Genomic DNA, 15,290 nt, shown 5'->3' with positions numbered 1-15,290 from the left:
CCGAGCGCACGCCCCACTGGGGAGCCGCAACTCCGGACAACGCCCTGGCAAAAGCCCCGCCCCGAACCCTGGAGTTCCTCCGGGGAGAGTGAGGGTCCCCGGGCGCTGCGCTGGGCTCGGGCCAGGGAGAGTCGGGCCGGGAGGATCTCCAGGTTCCAGGATTCCCAGCAGCAAAAGCAGTTCATTGCATCTTCCATCCGCCTGTCCGTGGGACCGCGGATACACTTGAACTTTGCGTTCCCAGGGTCTGGGGGGCATCTCCATGGACTGCGATGCAAAGCAGACAACCACGGGCACTGCTTCCCCGGTCCCCAGGTGGGAAAAGGGCAGAAATGGGTGAAACTCCGTGAGTCAGCGTACCCGGGGCCTGCCTGGCCGGCCCAGAGAGGCGCCGCCCCTCGGCGGGGACGCGGTGCCACTGGAGGGCCAGGAGGCGAGGCCGGGGCGCGGCGGGGCGGAGTCCGTGCGGGCTGGCCCAGGCGCTTCCCGGCCGCTGCCGGCCTGGACGGCGCGACGGGCAGGCCTGGGTCATGGCCGGCGGGGCCGCGCACCCGGGAGCCGAGCTGCTGCCCTTTGCGCGGTTCCTGGACTCGAGCCTGCAGCCTCTCGTCTACGGGTACGGCAGGGGCACCCTGCACGAGCTCCGGGCGCGCGAGTTCGGCCGCCTGGCAGGTGAGACCGGCGAGGGGAACCTGTGCGGGGCTGGTGAGGGATACGCGGTTTCTAGAACCAACGTGGGGGAGGGTGAACTTTTTGCTCCCGGTGGGAGCGGCGTTACCTCACTGGCGTCGCATCTTGAATCGAAAGACCTAGAGGGATGTGTCCACGCGCCCTCTTCATGGACGCGGCTCGCTGGGGTCCTACCTGCAACCCCAAGGCTTGCTGCTCCTTAGACTTCCAGTCCTGTGGGACCGACATGGTCCTCTGCCACCTGTCTCTGCCCTCCGGGAACAAGACTGAGGATTCTTTTGCCTTTGCTTGCCCGAGAGACTCCTGGCTCTAAAAGTCCAAATGGAGCCAGGGTTGCAAAATGCAGGAATGTCCGGCAGCTCTGACTGTTCGTCTGCTCGCCCGGGGGCGGGAGCGGTGCTCGCGAGGCCAGCGCGCCGGGTGGGGACCGCGACTCTGCGGGCGCGCAGGATGGGGACCGATGGGCTGCGCTCCAGACTCTGGGTTGCCTCGCAGCAACTTTTCTTTTCGAAGTTTCTTTTTTTTTTTTTCTCACTCGTGTAGGTAAAACAATGCCTTGGAAGTGCAGCTCGGTGGGGGACCTGAAGAATTAGCAAACCGTGCAATTTGAACTTTTTAAGTACAGGACGAGCTTGTATATTGGACGTGAGGACCGGGATCACATCGTGCCTGAGAGTTCCGCAAAGCGGAACAGGCAGTTTAAATTGGAAGTCAAGCTCCTTGTGGCCCGCGGTCCTCCCAGCCCATTGCTGCAGGGCGGGAGGGGACCACTCGCACTGGGTCGGGACTCATCCTTTTGCCGGGGATCTGGTATGAGGGGCTTCGCCAAGCGTAGATCGGCGTGCTGGTTGAACTGGGAGAGATGAGGGGTAAGGGGCAGGACGTGGCGCCGGGCACCGGGATTTGAGGTGCACTTATTCTGGGCTTCCCTGGTGGCTCAGACGGTAAAGAACCTGCGTGCGATGCAGGAGACGGGAGTTTGATCCCTGGGTCGGGTAGAGTCCCTGGAGAAGGGAATGGCTACCCGCTCTAATATCCTTACTTGGAGAATTCCATGGACAGAGGAGCCCGGTGGGCTACAGTCCATGGGATCGCAAAGAGCAGGACACGACTGAGCGTCTACGACTTTGACGTTCTTTACTTTATTCTGTCTTGGTGAACAGTGTCACTTTCCAGCTTGTGACAGAACAGCAGCCAGGATGTATGTTTCATTAATCAGCTTTTTGCCTCATTTTCTCATGTTTCGGAAAGTGATTCTTTTTTTCTTTTTCCTCCTTTGGGAGCTTTAAGGGCTGTGGTCTGGTCTGTACTTACCTGGAGAGGCTCAAGGAGGAGACAGGGGCCCTCTGGCCGTCTCTCTTCTCTCCCTGATCTTCCCAGTCCCGCATTGACCTGCTGGAGACAGTTCCCCTTTTCCCTCCCCATCTCCCTCTCCTTCTCTGAATTTTTTTGGTTATGGAAACTTCCCACCCACAGAAATAGAGACAGCTATAGAATAAACACCCGACAGGTGCAGAGGAAGTGAGAAAGGTGTCCCATTCTTTTGAAGCAAATCCCAGAGGCTGTTATTGTTCAGTCCCTAATTATTTTAGCATCCCTCCTCCTTAATCCCCTGATCCCCTCCAGATGTGATCTCTTACACCCATCATTAGCTGACCCCTCCTCTCAACATCACCTGGGAAAGTAGGAAGTAGATGTCTCTTTGTTTCATTCTTGTGTCTCAGTGAACAGCACGCTTTTCCTCAGGGTAAAATTTAGGATCTCAGGCTGGCCTTAAGTGCCCCTTTAACATCTACTCTATTTGTGGTAGTGTTTTGTGATTATCTATCTGTCATCTATCTATTTGGTACAATTTCCCAACATTTCCTCTGCATTACGATTGTGGTAGACATTTGTGGACTAAACTCACCCTTCCCATCACTGAGAGTCTTGGAAAATATCCCACCTTTTTTCACATGGAAACAAATGAACCAGCAAGAGGGCAGGGAAAAATAAGCAAACCAAAATAACTCAAGATTCCCCCTCTTCTTCCTTACCCTGACCCCTATCCACATCCCCTCAAAGTTTTCCTGCAGGTTTGAGAATTTGTCTGGTTAAGTGGTTTGCTCTGGATAATTAAATGCTTAACCTTTAAGTGCTGAAATATTTCCCAACCCATTGGATGGGAACATCCTTGTTTTCGTGAAGGGAGCTTGTTGATTCCACAGATGTGGTTCAAAATGGTTCTTAAAGCCTCTGGGTGCTGACTGATGGTCACTCACCTTATGTGGAACGGAGAACTGAAGTTACACGAGCCAGAGCAGATCCTGGGATTTCCTTTCTTGAAGACCTAATGCCAACTAGTTTAGGGGTCTTTTGCCTGTTTCTTCTAATAATAATGGCAGTTCACTGTAGCTCTCCCTAATGATGGGTGGACAACAGCCTTTCTTTTGGTATGGTGTCTTTCTGAATCTTCAGTAAATGAGAAGATTATTTGAAAACTAATGTTTTGGATTAGGCAATACATTTAACATGGTACCAAATCCAAAAGGTGCCAAAAGAGGTTGAAGAGTGGCCAGGGCGCCCCCACTCTCGTTCCAGCTGCAGCCACCGTGGCCACCCCACAGTCAACTGCTGCCATTTATGTTTTGTATGCCTTTCCAGTGCTTGGCTATGTTTATATGTATGTGTACATGTTTGTTTGTTTGTTTGTTTTCACATGGTTCAGCCATAACATTTCTTACCACCTGACATAATTTACGTTTATTTATAGTCTTTCTCTGTTACTAGCATACGGCTTCTATTTTGTCTTGTTATGTTCCCAGCACTTAGAACAGTGCCTGAAACAGTAAGTGCCCCAAAATATTTCTTGAATATGAAAACACTCAATAAACTAGGAATAAAAGGAAGTTTAATCAACCAGATAAAGACCATCTACAAAAAAACCCACGGCTAACCTCATACTTAAAGGTGAAAGAATGAAAATTTTACCCTTGAGATTAGGAACAAGGCAAGGAAATCTGTTCTTAGAACTTCTATTCAGTATAGTCCTAGAAGTTCTAGCCAGGAAAATTAGGCAAGAAAATGAAATAAAAGTCATCCAGATTGAAAAGGAAAAAGTAAAATGTCTCTACTTGATGAGAGTGTAATCTTGTATACAGAAAATCCTAAAAAAAAATCCACACGCAAAACAGAACTAAAAAACAAATTCAGCAAAGTTGTAGTATAGATCAGTATACAAACATCAATTCAATTTCTATATAGTATCAATGAACACTATGCTAGTGAAATGAAGAAAACAATTCCCAAAGCCTCAAAAAGAATAAAATACTCAGGAATAAATTTATCAAAAGAAATATAAGACTTATCAAAAGAAATACAAAACTACAAAACATTGAAACAAAAGAAGACCTAAATAAATGGAAAGACATTTTACATTCATGGATTGAAGGACTTAATGTTGTTAAGATGTCACTACTCCTCAAACTGACCTAAGACTCAATGCAATTTCTATCAAAATCCCAGGTTTTTTTTTTTTTGACAAGTTGATCCTAAAATTCATGTAGAAATGCAAATGATCCAGAATACCCAAGGCAATCTTGAAAAAGAACAAAGTTGAAGGGTTTACACTTCCATAAAAGGAAAGGTAAGTAAGATTTATATAAAGTTACAATAATCGAGACAGTGTGGTATTGGCAGAAAGATAGACACACAGACCAATGAAGTAGAATTGTGAGTTGAGAAATAAGCCTGTACATTTATGGTCAATTTATTTTCATCAGGATGCCAAGACTATCCATCCAGTAGGAGAAAAAAGAATATCTTAAATGGTGTATCCACACACCAAAGACTGAAGTTGGACCCCTCTTCAACACTGTATTTAAAAATTAACTCAAAATGGATCAAAGACCTAAATATAAGAGCTAAAAGTATAAAACTCTTAGAAGAAAGCATAAATATAAATCATTAGGATTAGGCAATGGTTTCTTATGACACCAAAATTACAAATAATAAAAATAGACAAATTGTACTTCATCAAAATTAAAAACATTTTTTTTTCAATGAATACCATCAAGAAAGTGAAAGAACAACTAACCAGGGAGAAAACATATGTCCACACAAAAGTTTGTACACACATATTTACATCAGCATTATTTATAATAGGCAAAAATAAAACCAAATATTTATTAGTAGATGACTAGTTAAAATATGTGGCATTCCATAAAATGGAATACTCTTCAGTCATAAAAAAGGAAGTTCTGATACATGCTACAATATGGATGCCCCTTGAAATTGTTATACTAAATGAAAGAAGCCAGACACAAAAGCCCACTTGTTGTATGATTCCATTTATATGGAAAGTCCAGAATAGGTAAATATATGCTGTGCTGTGCTTAGTCATTCAGTCATGTCTGACTCTTTGTGACCCCATGACTATAGCCCACCAGGGGATTACAGTCTAAGGGGCTTCTCTAGGCAAGAATACTAGAGTGGGTTGCCCTGCCCTCCTCCAGGGGATTTTCCCAGCCCAGGGATTTAACCCAGGTCTCCTACATTGCAGGAGGATTCTTTACCCTTTGAACTTACAGAGGTAGAAAATAGATTGGTGATTGCCAGGGCTAGGGCTGGGTGGATTTGGGGAGTGAGTAGTAATGGCTGTGGGCTCTCTTTTTGGGATGAATGAAATGTTCTAAAATTAGATAGTGGCCATGGTTGCACAACTATATGAATATACTCAGGACTTCCCTGGTGGCTCAGATGGTAAAGCGTCTGTCTAAAATGCGGGAGACCTGGGTTTGATCCCTGGGTCGGGAAGATTCCCTGGAGAAGGAAATGGCAACTCACTCCAGTACTCTCGCCTAGGAAATCCCATGGATGGAGGAGCCTGGTGTAGGCTACTGCCCATGGGATCGCAAAGAGTCGGACACGACTGAGTGACATCACGTTGAATATGAATATACTAAATGAATATACTAAATTGTGAACTTTAAAAGGACAAATTTTATGGTACGTGAATTAATCTCAATAAAGCCATTATAAAATAAATGAAAATTTTATTCTGCACAAAGCAAAAATATTTGTTAAGTACATGAAAGAATGAATGAATCTATTCACATGTATGTTCTTGAAAACATGTCTTGGAGTTTGTTCCATGGCAGTACTTACAAAATACCAGATGGAGGTATTCAAATTCTTTATTTTAAATACATAGACAGTGCTGCACTGAACGTCCTCATTGACAGGCCATTTCACAATTTATAAGGTAGATTTCAGGAGGATGATTACTAGGTCAAGGAGAGTTTGCATTTTGAAAGCATAAGTGACATTGCTAAGTTGCTATTCATAAAGAAGTGGTACCAGTTTTCCCTCCTACAGCCATGTCCCAACGGGCCTGTTTGCCCACACCTCACCCACACAGTGAGTTATCCAGCCTTTTGATCTGGGGCAGTCTGATTGGTAAGGCTTGATATCTTGCTGTCATCTCAATTTGCCTGTCTCTATTTGGGGGAGAGACTGGAAAGGTTTCCTCCATTCCCAGGCATCTCTGAAGCCTTCAGAGCTGTTAAAAGGTTGAAGACTGTGGAAGTCACTGTGGGGAAGCAGAATCAGGGCTGGACAGCCACAGAGGCTGCATGGAAACTCCAGAATAGGGTGTGAATCATAGTGTGAAATAGCTTTGCCATCCTGAATCAGGGACATCTGCTAGGCTCCTCCTCCTTCCCTATGTGGGCTGCTCCTCCAGGTTCAGAAGAGACCTGGTTCATCAGGAAGGCTCTCAGGGCCCTAAGTGTCGATAAGTGCTGAAGTGCAGTTCCTCCACTGCTCATGACTTTGCTTGGATTAAGAATCACGCATCAACAAGGGAGGGTTGGGGAGTGGAGAAGGACTGGCAGTTTGAGATTAGCAGTTGTAAACTGGCTTCCCAGGTGGTGCTAGTGGTAAAGAACCTGCCTGCTAATGCAGGAGACATAAGAGACTCGGTTTGATCCCTGGGTCAGGAAGATCCCCTGGAGGAGGGCATGGCAACCCACTCCAGTATTCTTGCCTGGAGACTCCCATGGACAGAAGAGCCTGGTGGGCTACAGTCCATAGGGTTGCACAGAGTTGGACAAGACTGAAGCAACTTAGAACTCATGCACAAACTATTATATATAGGATGTATAACAGCAAGAGATCAAACCAGTCCATCCTAAAGGAAATCAGTCCTGAATATTCATTGGAAGGACTGATGCTGAAGCTGAAACTCTAATACTCTGGCCACCTGATATGCAGACCTGACTCATTGGAAAAGACCCTGATGCTGGGAAAGATGGAGGGCAGGAGGAGAAGGGGACGACAGAGGATGAGATTGGTTGAATGGCATCACCGACTAGACAGACATGAGTTTGAGCAAGCTCCGGGAGTTGGTGATGGACAAGGAAATTTGGTGTACTGCAGCCCATGGGGTCACAAACAGTTGGACACAACCGAGTGACTGAACTGAACTGAAATAGCACGATCCCACTGTATAACACAGGGAACTGTATTCAGTATCCTGTGATAAACCCTAATGGAAAAGAATATTAAAAGAATATTAAAAAAGAAGAAGCACATGTCAAGATGCTGGGCGAATCAGTGTCCTGTTATGTCTAAACACATCAAATGGGCACTGGCCAGGTTCACACAAAGCAGATCTAGATAAAGTGAGTGAAATACCTCTGAAAATAATCGCAGCTTTATTTTGTATTTTCTTTCAGGAACTGTCTATCTTGACCATGCAGGAACCACATTGTTCCCCCAGAGCCAGATTACAAGCTTCATGAAAGATCTCATGGAAAACGTTTATGGTAAAGAAAAATACAGCGTAACTGATTTTTTGCATTGAGCTTCATCCAACTATCAGGTTGGCCAAAAAGTTCATTTGGGTTTTTCTGTCCCACCCTGAACGAACTTTCAGGCCAACCCGATGCATTCAGTTGATATATCTATTGCCTAATAAAATGTCAGATGGACGAGGGAGAAAGTGCTGAATACACAGTGCTGGGCAAGCCCCTCATGAGAGGGGGTCAGGCAAGCACCTAGGGTCAGTCCCATAGCACATGTGCTGCTAGGTAGGAGAGACTGGTTCAGGGATATGCAGGTAACCTCCAGAAGAAGGGGTTGGTGTCAGGGAGGAGGCCTGGGGTACGAAGGTGCTGCATTTGGTGATGGGGTGGCCCTGTGGGGCCAGCGCAGTGCAGAGGATGGGACAGTGGGGAACATGCACTCATTCACTCCATCAGTGTTTATCAAACCGCCCTGGTGTTGGGAGCATCATGTTGTAATGGGAACAAAGTAAATACGTTCCCTGCCTTCGTGGACTGCGGTCTAGGAGAGACAAGACCTCAATCAAGTGATTCCAAATAAATGTAAAAAAAAGAAAAAGTAAAGTAGTGTAACACAGAAATAAAGTAAATTATTAATGGCGTGAGGGGCTGTGACCCAAAGACCCCAGTTCCCCGGGGGGCTTTGTATGTGCAGAGTGATGGTGAGTCGGCAGTGTGGCTATCAGGGAAAGCTTCTGCAGGAGGGGGCAGATGCTGGAGGAGGAGCAGGAATTCACTCGGAAAAGAGGAGGAGAGGGCATTTCAGGCAGAAGCAGCAGCATGTGCCAGGACCCTGCAGTGGTTTTAGGAACCAGCCCCCAAACAGGGAGGGGAGGAGAGCGGTAGAGATGTGAACAGAGCTGGATAGGTGCGGTATTCAGTTCACTTCTTCCACCTGGTCGGGGTGTGGAATCTACAAAACAGCCCAAAGGACATGGCCCAGAATCTATCCTTATAGCCTGTGGTGAGGAGGAACTTAGTTTAATGGCTCAACTATTATTATTTTGTCTTGCTTGACTGTTTTCCTATCTTTCTGCACTTTTTCACTTCTCTGATTAAATTTACTCTTTGGAGCTCAGGGGAGGCTGGATCATACATTATTATTATTATTATTATTATTTTGCTTAACTTTTTGAGAAACTGAAGGAGAGGGTATTGGAGGAACACACCAGGAGAGACCATGAGTAGTGACCCTGCGGCTTTGTCTTTGTAACCTTCCAGGTAACCCTCACAGCCAGAACATCAGCAGCAAGCTCACCCATGACACGGTGGAACAGGTGCGCTTCAGGTGAGCAAATCGGGGCGCCCACCTGCATGGGTGCCTGTGGGTGGATGGACTTCCTACCAGCTGCCCACGTCCCACAAAGGTGCTGAGTTGGTTTTGGGAAGACCATGTTCAGCTAAATGGCCACACGTGCACGCTGCTAACCACCGGGTCAGAGGTCAGGAAGGTGAGCGTGAGCAGGTGCAGAGCGAGAGCAGATGCCATCACGAGTACAGGCAGGTGCCTCTGAGGTATCCAAGCTGTTGTGTGTGGCTCTGGGCTGGTGCCACCATTCCTGGAGGTCAGAGTGACAAGGAGTGACCCTAGTTCCTAAGTCTTGTTTTCGGGGAGAAGAAAGTGCTTTCTCTGGCTTTTTCCTTTACGTATTTCAGATTTAGACATCTTGGTTTTTTCCGTTTCTCCCCTCCCTTTTACTAATATTTGCACATAACAAATTTTGCAGATAATTTAGGTGGTACCTAAAGATACTTGACTCAACACAATTTCAAATTATTTCCTACTTGAAAGTGACACCTTTTGCTATAGGATTGCCTGTGTTAAAAGCAACTTGAAACAAGTTGATGGCTTAGAACTTATGACAGAGCCAGACACTAAACCAAGAAGTGGTGTTTTCAGTTGAGTTTAAGGTAGTTGTGGATTTTGTCTTATCCACTTGGGGGTGGGGATTTGGGCGGCTGGGTAATTTTGCCAGTTTGCACCTCTTTGCATCTCTTCCCACAGCTTCCTCTGCCCCTGATCTCACTTCACCATTGTGGCCAAGCCTATCTGGTTTTTTTTTTTTTTTTTTCCCTAGCTATTAAGATAGAGAGGGGGCTTCCCTGGTGGCCCAGCGGTAAAGAATCTGCCTACAGTGCAGGAGACGCAGAAGATGTGGGTTTGATCCCTGGGTTGGGAAGATTCTCCTGCGGGAGGAAATGGCAACTCATTCCAGTATTCTTGCCTGGAAGCTTCCATAGACAGAGGAGTCTGGTGGGCTACAGTCCATGGGAGTCTCAAAGAGTCAGGCACGACTGAGTGATTGAGCACTCACACATACACACACATGGTGGAGAGACGTCTTATTAAGTAGAAATACAGCTGCCTCTGAGCGTTTAATGCACACGGAGACCGTGGAGTGGCCTGATGCTGTGCTTCTTCCAGGATCCTGGCGCACTTCCACACCTCCCCGGAGGACTATACGGTGATTTTCACCTCCGGGAGCACGGCTGCTCTTAAGCTGGTGGCAGAGGCTTTCCCATGGGTGTCCCCAGGCCCGGAGGGCAGCGGCAGCTGCTTCTGTTACCTCACCGACAGCCACACGTCCGTGGTGGGCATGAGGAAGATCACCGCGGCCATGAACGTCTCTTCCATCCCCGTCAGGCCAGAGGACATGTGGTCGGCCGAGAGACAGGACGCGGCTGCGGCCGGGGACCCCGCCGGCCAGCCTCCGCATCTCTTCTGCTACCCGGCCCAGAGTAACTTTTCCGGAACCAGATACCCGCTGTCCTGGATAGGCGAGGTCAAGTCCGGGCAGAGGCGCCCTGCGAGCCGGCCTGGGAAGTGGTTCGTGCTGCTGGACGCGGCCGCCTTCGTGGGCACCTCGCCTCTGGACCTGTCGGTTCACCAGGCCGACTTTGTCCCCATCTCCTTCTATAAGATCTTTGGCTTCCCCACTGGCCTGGGCGCTCTGCTGGTGAATAACCGTTTGGCTGCTCTGCTGAGGAAAACCTACTTCGGAGGAGGCACGGCAGCTGCGTACCTCGCGGGAGACGACTTCTACGTCCCGAGAGAGTCGGTGGCTGAGAGGTAACCTGGTGATGGGAGCGGATGCTGAGCGTCAGCATGGCGGGGGCCTGGCGCGTTCCACCTGTAGGACTGTGCAAAGGAGGCCACCTGTAGGACTGTGCAAAGGAGGCGGGGGTGGGCTGGAGCTTCCACAGCAGGCCTGTGAAGCCCATGTGTGGGCCTCTCCACAGCTGTTGGGGAGCAAGGGCTTGCTGGTAAGGGCTGTAAGCAGAAGACATAAAGGTCTTCCAGGGGTAAGGAGAGTCAGCACCAGGCCTTTGCCCACAGCACTGACATGAGGAGAAGCTACTGAAGCAGTGACTTTTTTTTATTATAATTTTTATTTTTTTTCAATTATGGAAGTATGATAACTCAGGCTTCCCCGGTGGTTCAGTGGCAAAGAAGCTGCCTGCAATACAGGAGATGTGGGTTCAATCCCTGGGTCAGGAAGATTCCCTGGAGAAGGAAATAGCAACCCCACTCTAGCATGCTTGCCTGTGAAATGCCATGGACAGACACGGTAGCACAATAATAAGAGACTTGGAAAATACAGAACAATGTTACATGTAGTTCCACTGTATATTGCAATTATTTTTTTAGGTAGATAAATTAAGATTTTTTTTTAGTTGGAGTTTCAATATCAAACTCTCAAAAATTAACAGAATGAATATACAGAGAAGTAGAAGGATATAGAAGACCTAAAAAGCACTATGAACCGATTCAAGAAGCACAGCATCCCACTCCAGTATTCTCACATGGAGAATCCCTTGGACAGAGGTGCCTAGCGGGCTATAGTCCATAGGGTTGCAAAGAGTTGGGCACAACTGAAGCGACTTAGCACGAAGGCATACAATTTTTGCACAACAGTAGGATACAAATTCTATTCAGTTCCCATAGACTGTAAACTTGGAGATACTGAAACATATCCAAAGACATAAAACAAGGTGCTGAAGCAGCGATTTAAGAATTTGGTACCATTTGGCACAAGTGTGCACACGTGTTGACAGCATGGCTGTATTTCAGCAGCTAGAATCAGCTCAGCTTGGTATCTGGTCAGCAGGAGGAGTCGGTCAAATGAGAGACTACCAGATTCAGGAGCGCTGCTAACAGCAGTCTCTATGAGCACTCCCCACCCCGGGGAGCAGTGACCAGGGAGGTTTCAGGGCTCGCAGCTCCTTGCCTGGGTTTGGTGGTCTGTGTGTCTTTCTCAGGGTGCAGGGGAAGGTGGAGTGGGTGGTGTCCAGGAATCTCCCAGATGGCAAAGGCTGGGGCATGAAGATTGAAGGTATGAGCAGGTGGAAATGGCAGCCGATCCAGGCTTTGGCAGGGACCAACAGCGGGTGGTGGCCAGGTACCATGAGGTGGGGCCAGGACCTGGTCACTGTGCTGGGGCCTGAGAAGCCCACAGGGCCTGAATGGGAAGGGGGTTCAGATCCCCCACAGACCCAGGTCAGACTGGAGGGTCCTGCAGGAAGGGGCGTGACCTCGGCAGTAAGGTCATAGCCCAGAGTGTAGGTCTCGGAGCTGGACTGCTGGGAGGTGGCTCCCCTGCTACCCGCCGTGGGAACTGGGGCCTGTGATTTGACCTCTGCCCCTCATGTTTGTCCTATAAAGTGCATCTCTTAGAGGGTACAGTTCTTTAACACGAATATAGGTGAAGCATCAAGACTGAGTTGGCATCAATACGTTATGAAGCTATCCGATGTCTCTTTTATTTAGAACTTCTCCATTGACGGGCAGTTCTAAAAACAGGAATGCTAATGTAAAATCTCTTGAATCCAAGTGTGATAGTGTAGCATGTAATGTAACCAAGTGAAAAGAATGACAGGCACACCATGTAAATTAAAGGCAGAACGAAATAGCAACCGAAATTTTATTAAGCCAATAGGGGCACCTGAAGGTGAGGAGGAACAGGGCTGCTCGTTACAGGCGGGGCGTGGGTGTGGGTGCGCTGCCTCTTACAGTCTGGGTGAATTGCCTTCTAGCAGGTGCTGCACCAAGATTCCCAGACAGCTGAATGTATTTATTTACCATTAGAAGTCTCATTTTGGGAGTTTCCCTGGTGGTCCTCTGGTTAGGACTTGGTACTTTTACTTTGGTGGCCTGGGTTCAATCCCTGGTCAAGGGACTAAGATCCTGCAAGTGGGATCTTAGTGGCAAAAAAAAAAAAAGTCTCATTTTTTTCCTTCTAAGCCTAGATTAGCACGCACGAGATTTAATACCCAATCCAAATGTTTCTTGAGCATGTACCTAGACCATGCTCTTTTAACAGAATATTTGTGTATTTATTTGTTTGCTTGGCTGCACCGGGTCTAAGTTGTGGTATGTGAACTCTTAGTTGAGGCATGTGGGATTTTAGCTCCCTGATCAGGGATAGAACCTGGATTCCCTGCATTGGGAGTGTGGAGTCTTAGCCACTGGACCGCCAGGGAAGTCCCATGTTCTTAATCTTTTTCTATTTCATAACCCAATGAAAACAACTTTTGATGGAAACATAAAACCTCCCTTTTCTCCTGAGTCTATTAAATTTTGATCAATAAATATTTATTATTGATCAATTAATAGCTGAAGTTATTATTGCCTAATCATGTTTAATTTATTAAAGACTTTATTTATTATATGGTCAATTAAATATCAATTGATTCACTGTTAATTTGGTATGTTTATTAATTACCATTTGTTTTATAAGAAAATTCGCATTGTGGTAATGATATTTTGAGCAACTCTTATCCCTAGAGTATTAAAACACAAAGCATGATATTTCCATTGAAAGCTTCAACTTGCATAAGGCTGCTATTTGTCACCACTTCCCTGGTAGCTCAGCTGGTAAAGAATCTGCCTGCAATGCAGGAGACCCTGGTTCAATCCCTGGGTTGGGAAGATCTCCTGGAGAAGGGAATGGCAACCCACTCCAGTATTCTTGCCTGGGGAATTCCATGAACAGAGGAGCCTGGCAGGCCCCAGTCCATGGGATGCTTGCTGGAAACTCCTTGCTGTCCCCAGTCTTTCCCTTGCTAATGCAGCAGCCAGTGGCATCTTATCAAAACCCAGGCCCCATCCACACAGTCACTGTCTCTGCTCAGAGCCCTCCAGCCACTCGTCTGACCCAGGGTGAAGTTCTCTGACTTGCCCTCCGAGCGCTGCCAGGCCCACTGATCTTCTTCCTGTTCCAGATCTACCTGCTCAGGGCTTTCTGCTGCATCCCTCCTTGGAATGCTGTTTCCCTTTGAAACTGTGAACTTAGCTGTTTCAAAAATGAGCAGTTTCCCTTGCTCCCTTACTTTCACTCTGCCTCTGCTTGAGTGATCTTCCTCGGAGAGGACCTGCCCTGACCGTCTCATCTAAAGCAGCCGCCAGCCCTTCAGTGCACTTGTCACCCCTGGCTTGTGCTTATTTGGCTTCCCTGTGTGCTTGCTGTTTGTCGTTCCTTATTTCAGTACCCTTAGAAGGATGGAAGCCCTGTGAAGGCAGGAATCCTACTTGTTATGTTCACCGCTGTATCCTTAGCAACCAGAACAGTGCCTGGCATGCAGTCCATGGACAATAAAGATTTGATGAGGATTTTGTCTAAATGAGCCATTAAAAAAAAAGTAAATATAATGAACAGCTTGGTAACAGGAAGTTTACTGAGAGCCTTCTAATAACTGTAGTCCTGTAGACTTTGGAGCGATAGACTCTTATTAAGAACCTTGTGGCTACACAATGGATCTTACTGAATCAACACCCTGTCAAGGGGTGCTGTCTTGGGGGTCAAGGGCAGCATGGTAGGAGCCACAGCACTTGAGGTTTTGTCAAGTCTGAAGTCTTCCGAGGTTCTGACTATCTTTCAGGGCCTCTCATCATCACTGTCAGACATAAGCTGCGGAACAGGTCAGGGACAGAGGTAGCCTGCGTGTCTTGGTGTGACAGCCATCTGTCTTGAGGCGGGAGGGGAGACAGCGTATAAGGCAGCAGAGGCAAAGTCTCTGTAGACCAGAGGCACAAAGCCCTGGTGTTACATACATGAAATGCACACGGAGGCTTTGGTCACAGCTTGACCTTGTCCCTCTCCCCACTGTTGCAGGTTTGAAGATGGCACCATCTCCTTTCTTGACGTGATAGCACTAAAACATGGATTTGATGCCCTAGAGCGCCTCACAGGTCAGTGGACGTCTTTTTTTTTTTGGTTCTACCAGATCTTAGTTGCAGCACGTGGGATCTTTAGCATGTTAGCACTTAGTTGCGACATGCAGGATCTAGTTCCCAGACCAGGGATTGAACCCGGGCCCCCTGCACTGGGAATGTGAAGTCTTAGCCACTGTCCCCTCAATGGACATCTCTATCCATGTGGCGTTTGCTCCTGTTGCCGGTGTTCTTGAAGGGAGCCCTGGCACGGATGGGATCCAGATAAGGAGAGAGTCTGTGCGAGAGATGAGCAACCGGCAGCTCTGCACTGACTCGGGTGGAGCCGATTCTGAACAACTTCCAGAAATGATTTTGCAGCAAGAGCAAGAGACTGGACCTTTCTCTCTCTCTCTCTCTCTCTCTCTTTTTGGTGGGTTAAAAATATTTTAAGAATAGAGACTTTCCAAATCCTGAGATTAGTAACCTCATAGAAGCAGAGGAGCCATCCTTGGTCCCTGCACTGGGAATGCTTACAGATCCTGAGAACTTATAAAGCTCTTAGTTTGCTGGGTCTTCCCACAGGGGAGCCTTGTGATGAGCCCACTTTGCCCACAAAGGAGCTT

The 15,290-nt window shown here is 47.5% G+C and overlaps 1 protein-coding gene across 8 annotated transcripts in view; it reads left to right on the top strand.

Annotated features, from left to right (window-relative positions):
- The first annotated feature begins 35 nt into the window (after window positions 1-35).
- MOCOS (molybdenum cofactor sulfurase) overlaps window positions 36-15,290 on the top strand; it is a 60,329-nt gene continuing 45,074 nt past the window's right edge. For 2 of the 8 annotated variants that reach the window (XM_086372728.1, XM_086372727.1), the window contains exons 1-5: window positions 36-315; window positions 7,407-7,496; window positions 8,736-8,802; window positions 9,940-10,584; window positions 14,627-14,703. In XM_086372728.1, coding sequence (XP_086228854.1) covers window positions 273-315; window positions 7,407-7,496; window positions 8,736-8,802; window positions 9,940-10,584; window positions 14,627-14,703 — 922 coding nt within the window. In that variant the 5' untranslated portion in view covers window positions 36-272. Of the gene's footprint in view, window positions 316-498; window positions 673-5,532; window positions 5,677-7,406; window positions 7,497-8,735; window positions 8,803-9,939; window positions 10,585-14,626; window positions 14,704-15,290 lie in introns of those variants that run through there. The other 6 variants (XM_086372732.1, XM_086372730.1, XM_086372726.1 and 3 more) reach the window with 4 other exon arrangements.

This window comes from Bos grunniens, chromosome 24 (genome assembly GCF_055505025.1).
Source record: "Bos grunniens cultivar Pamir isolate PY7600 chromosome 24, Bosgru_T2T1.0, whole genome shotgun sequence".
Taxonomy (NCBI): domain Eukaryota; kingdom Metazoa; phylum Chordata; class Mammalia; order Artiodactyla; family Bovidae; genus Bos; species Bos grunniens.
This window is presented reverse-complemented; position numbering and strand designations above follow the sequence as displayed.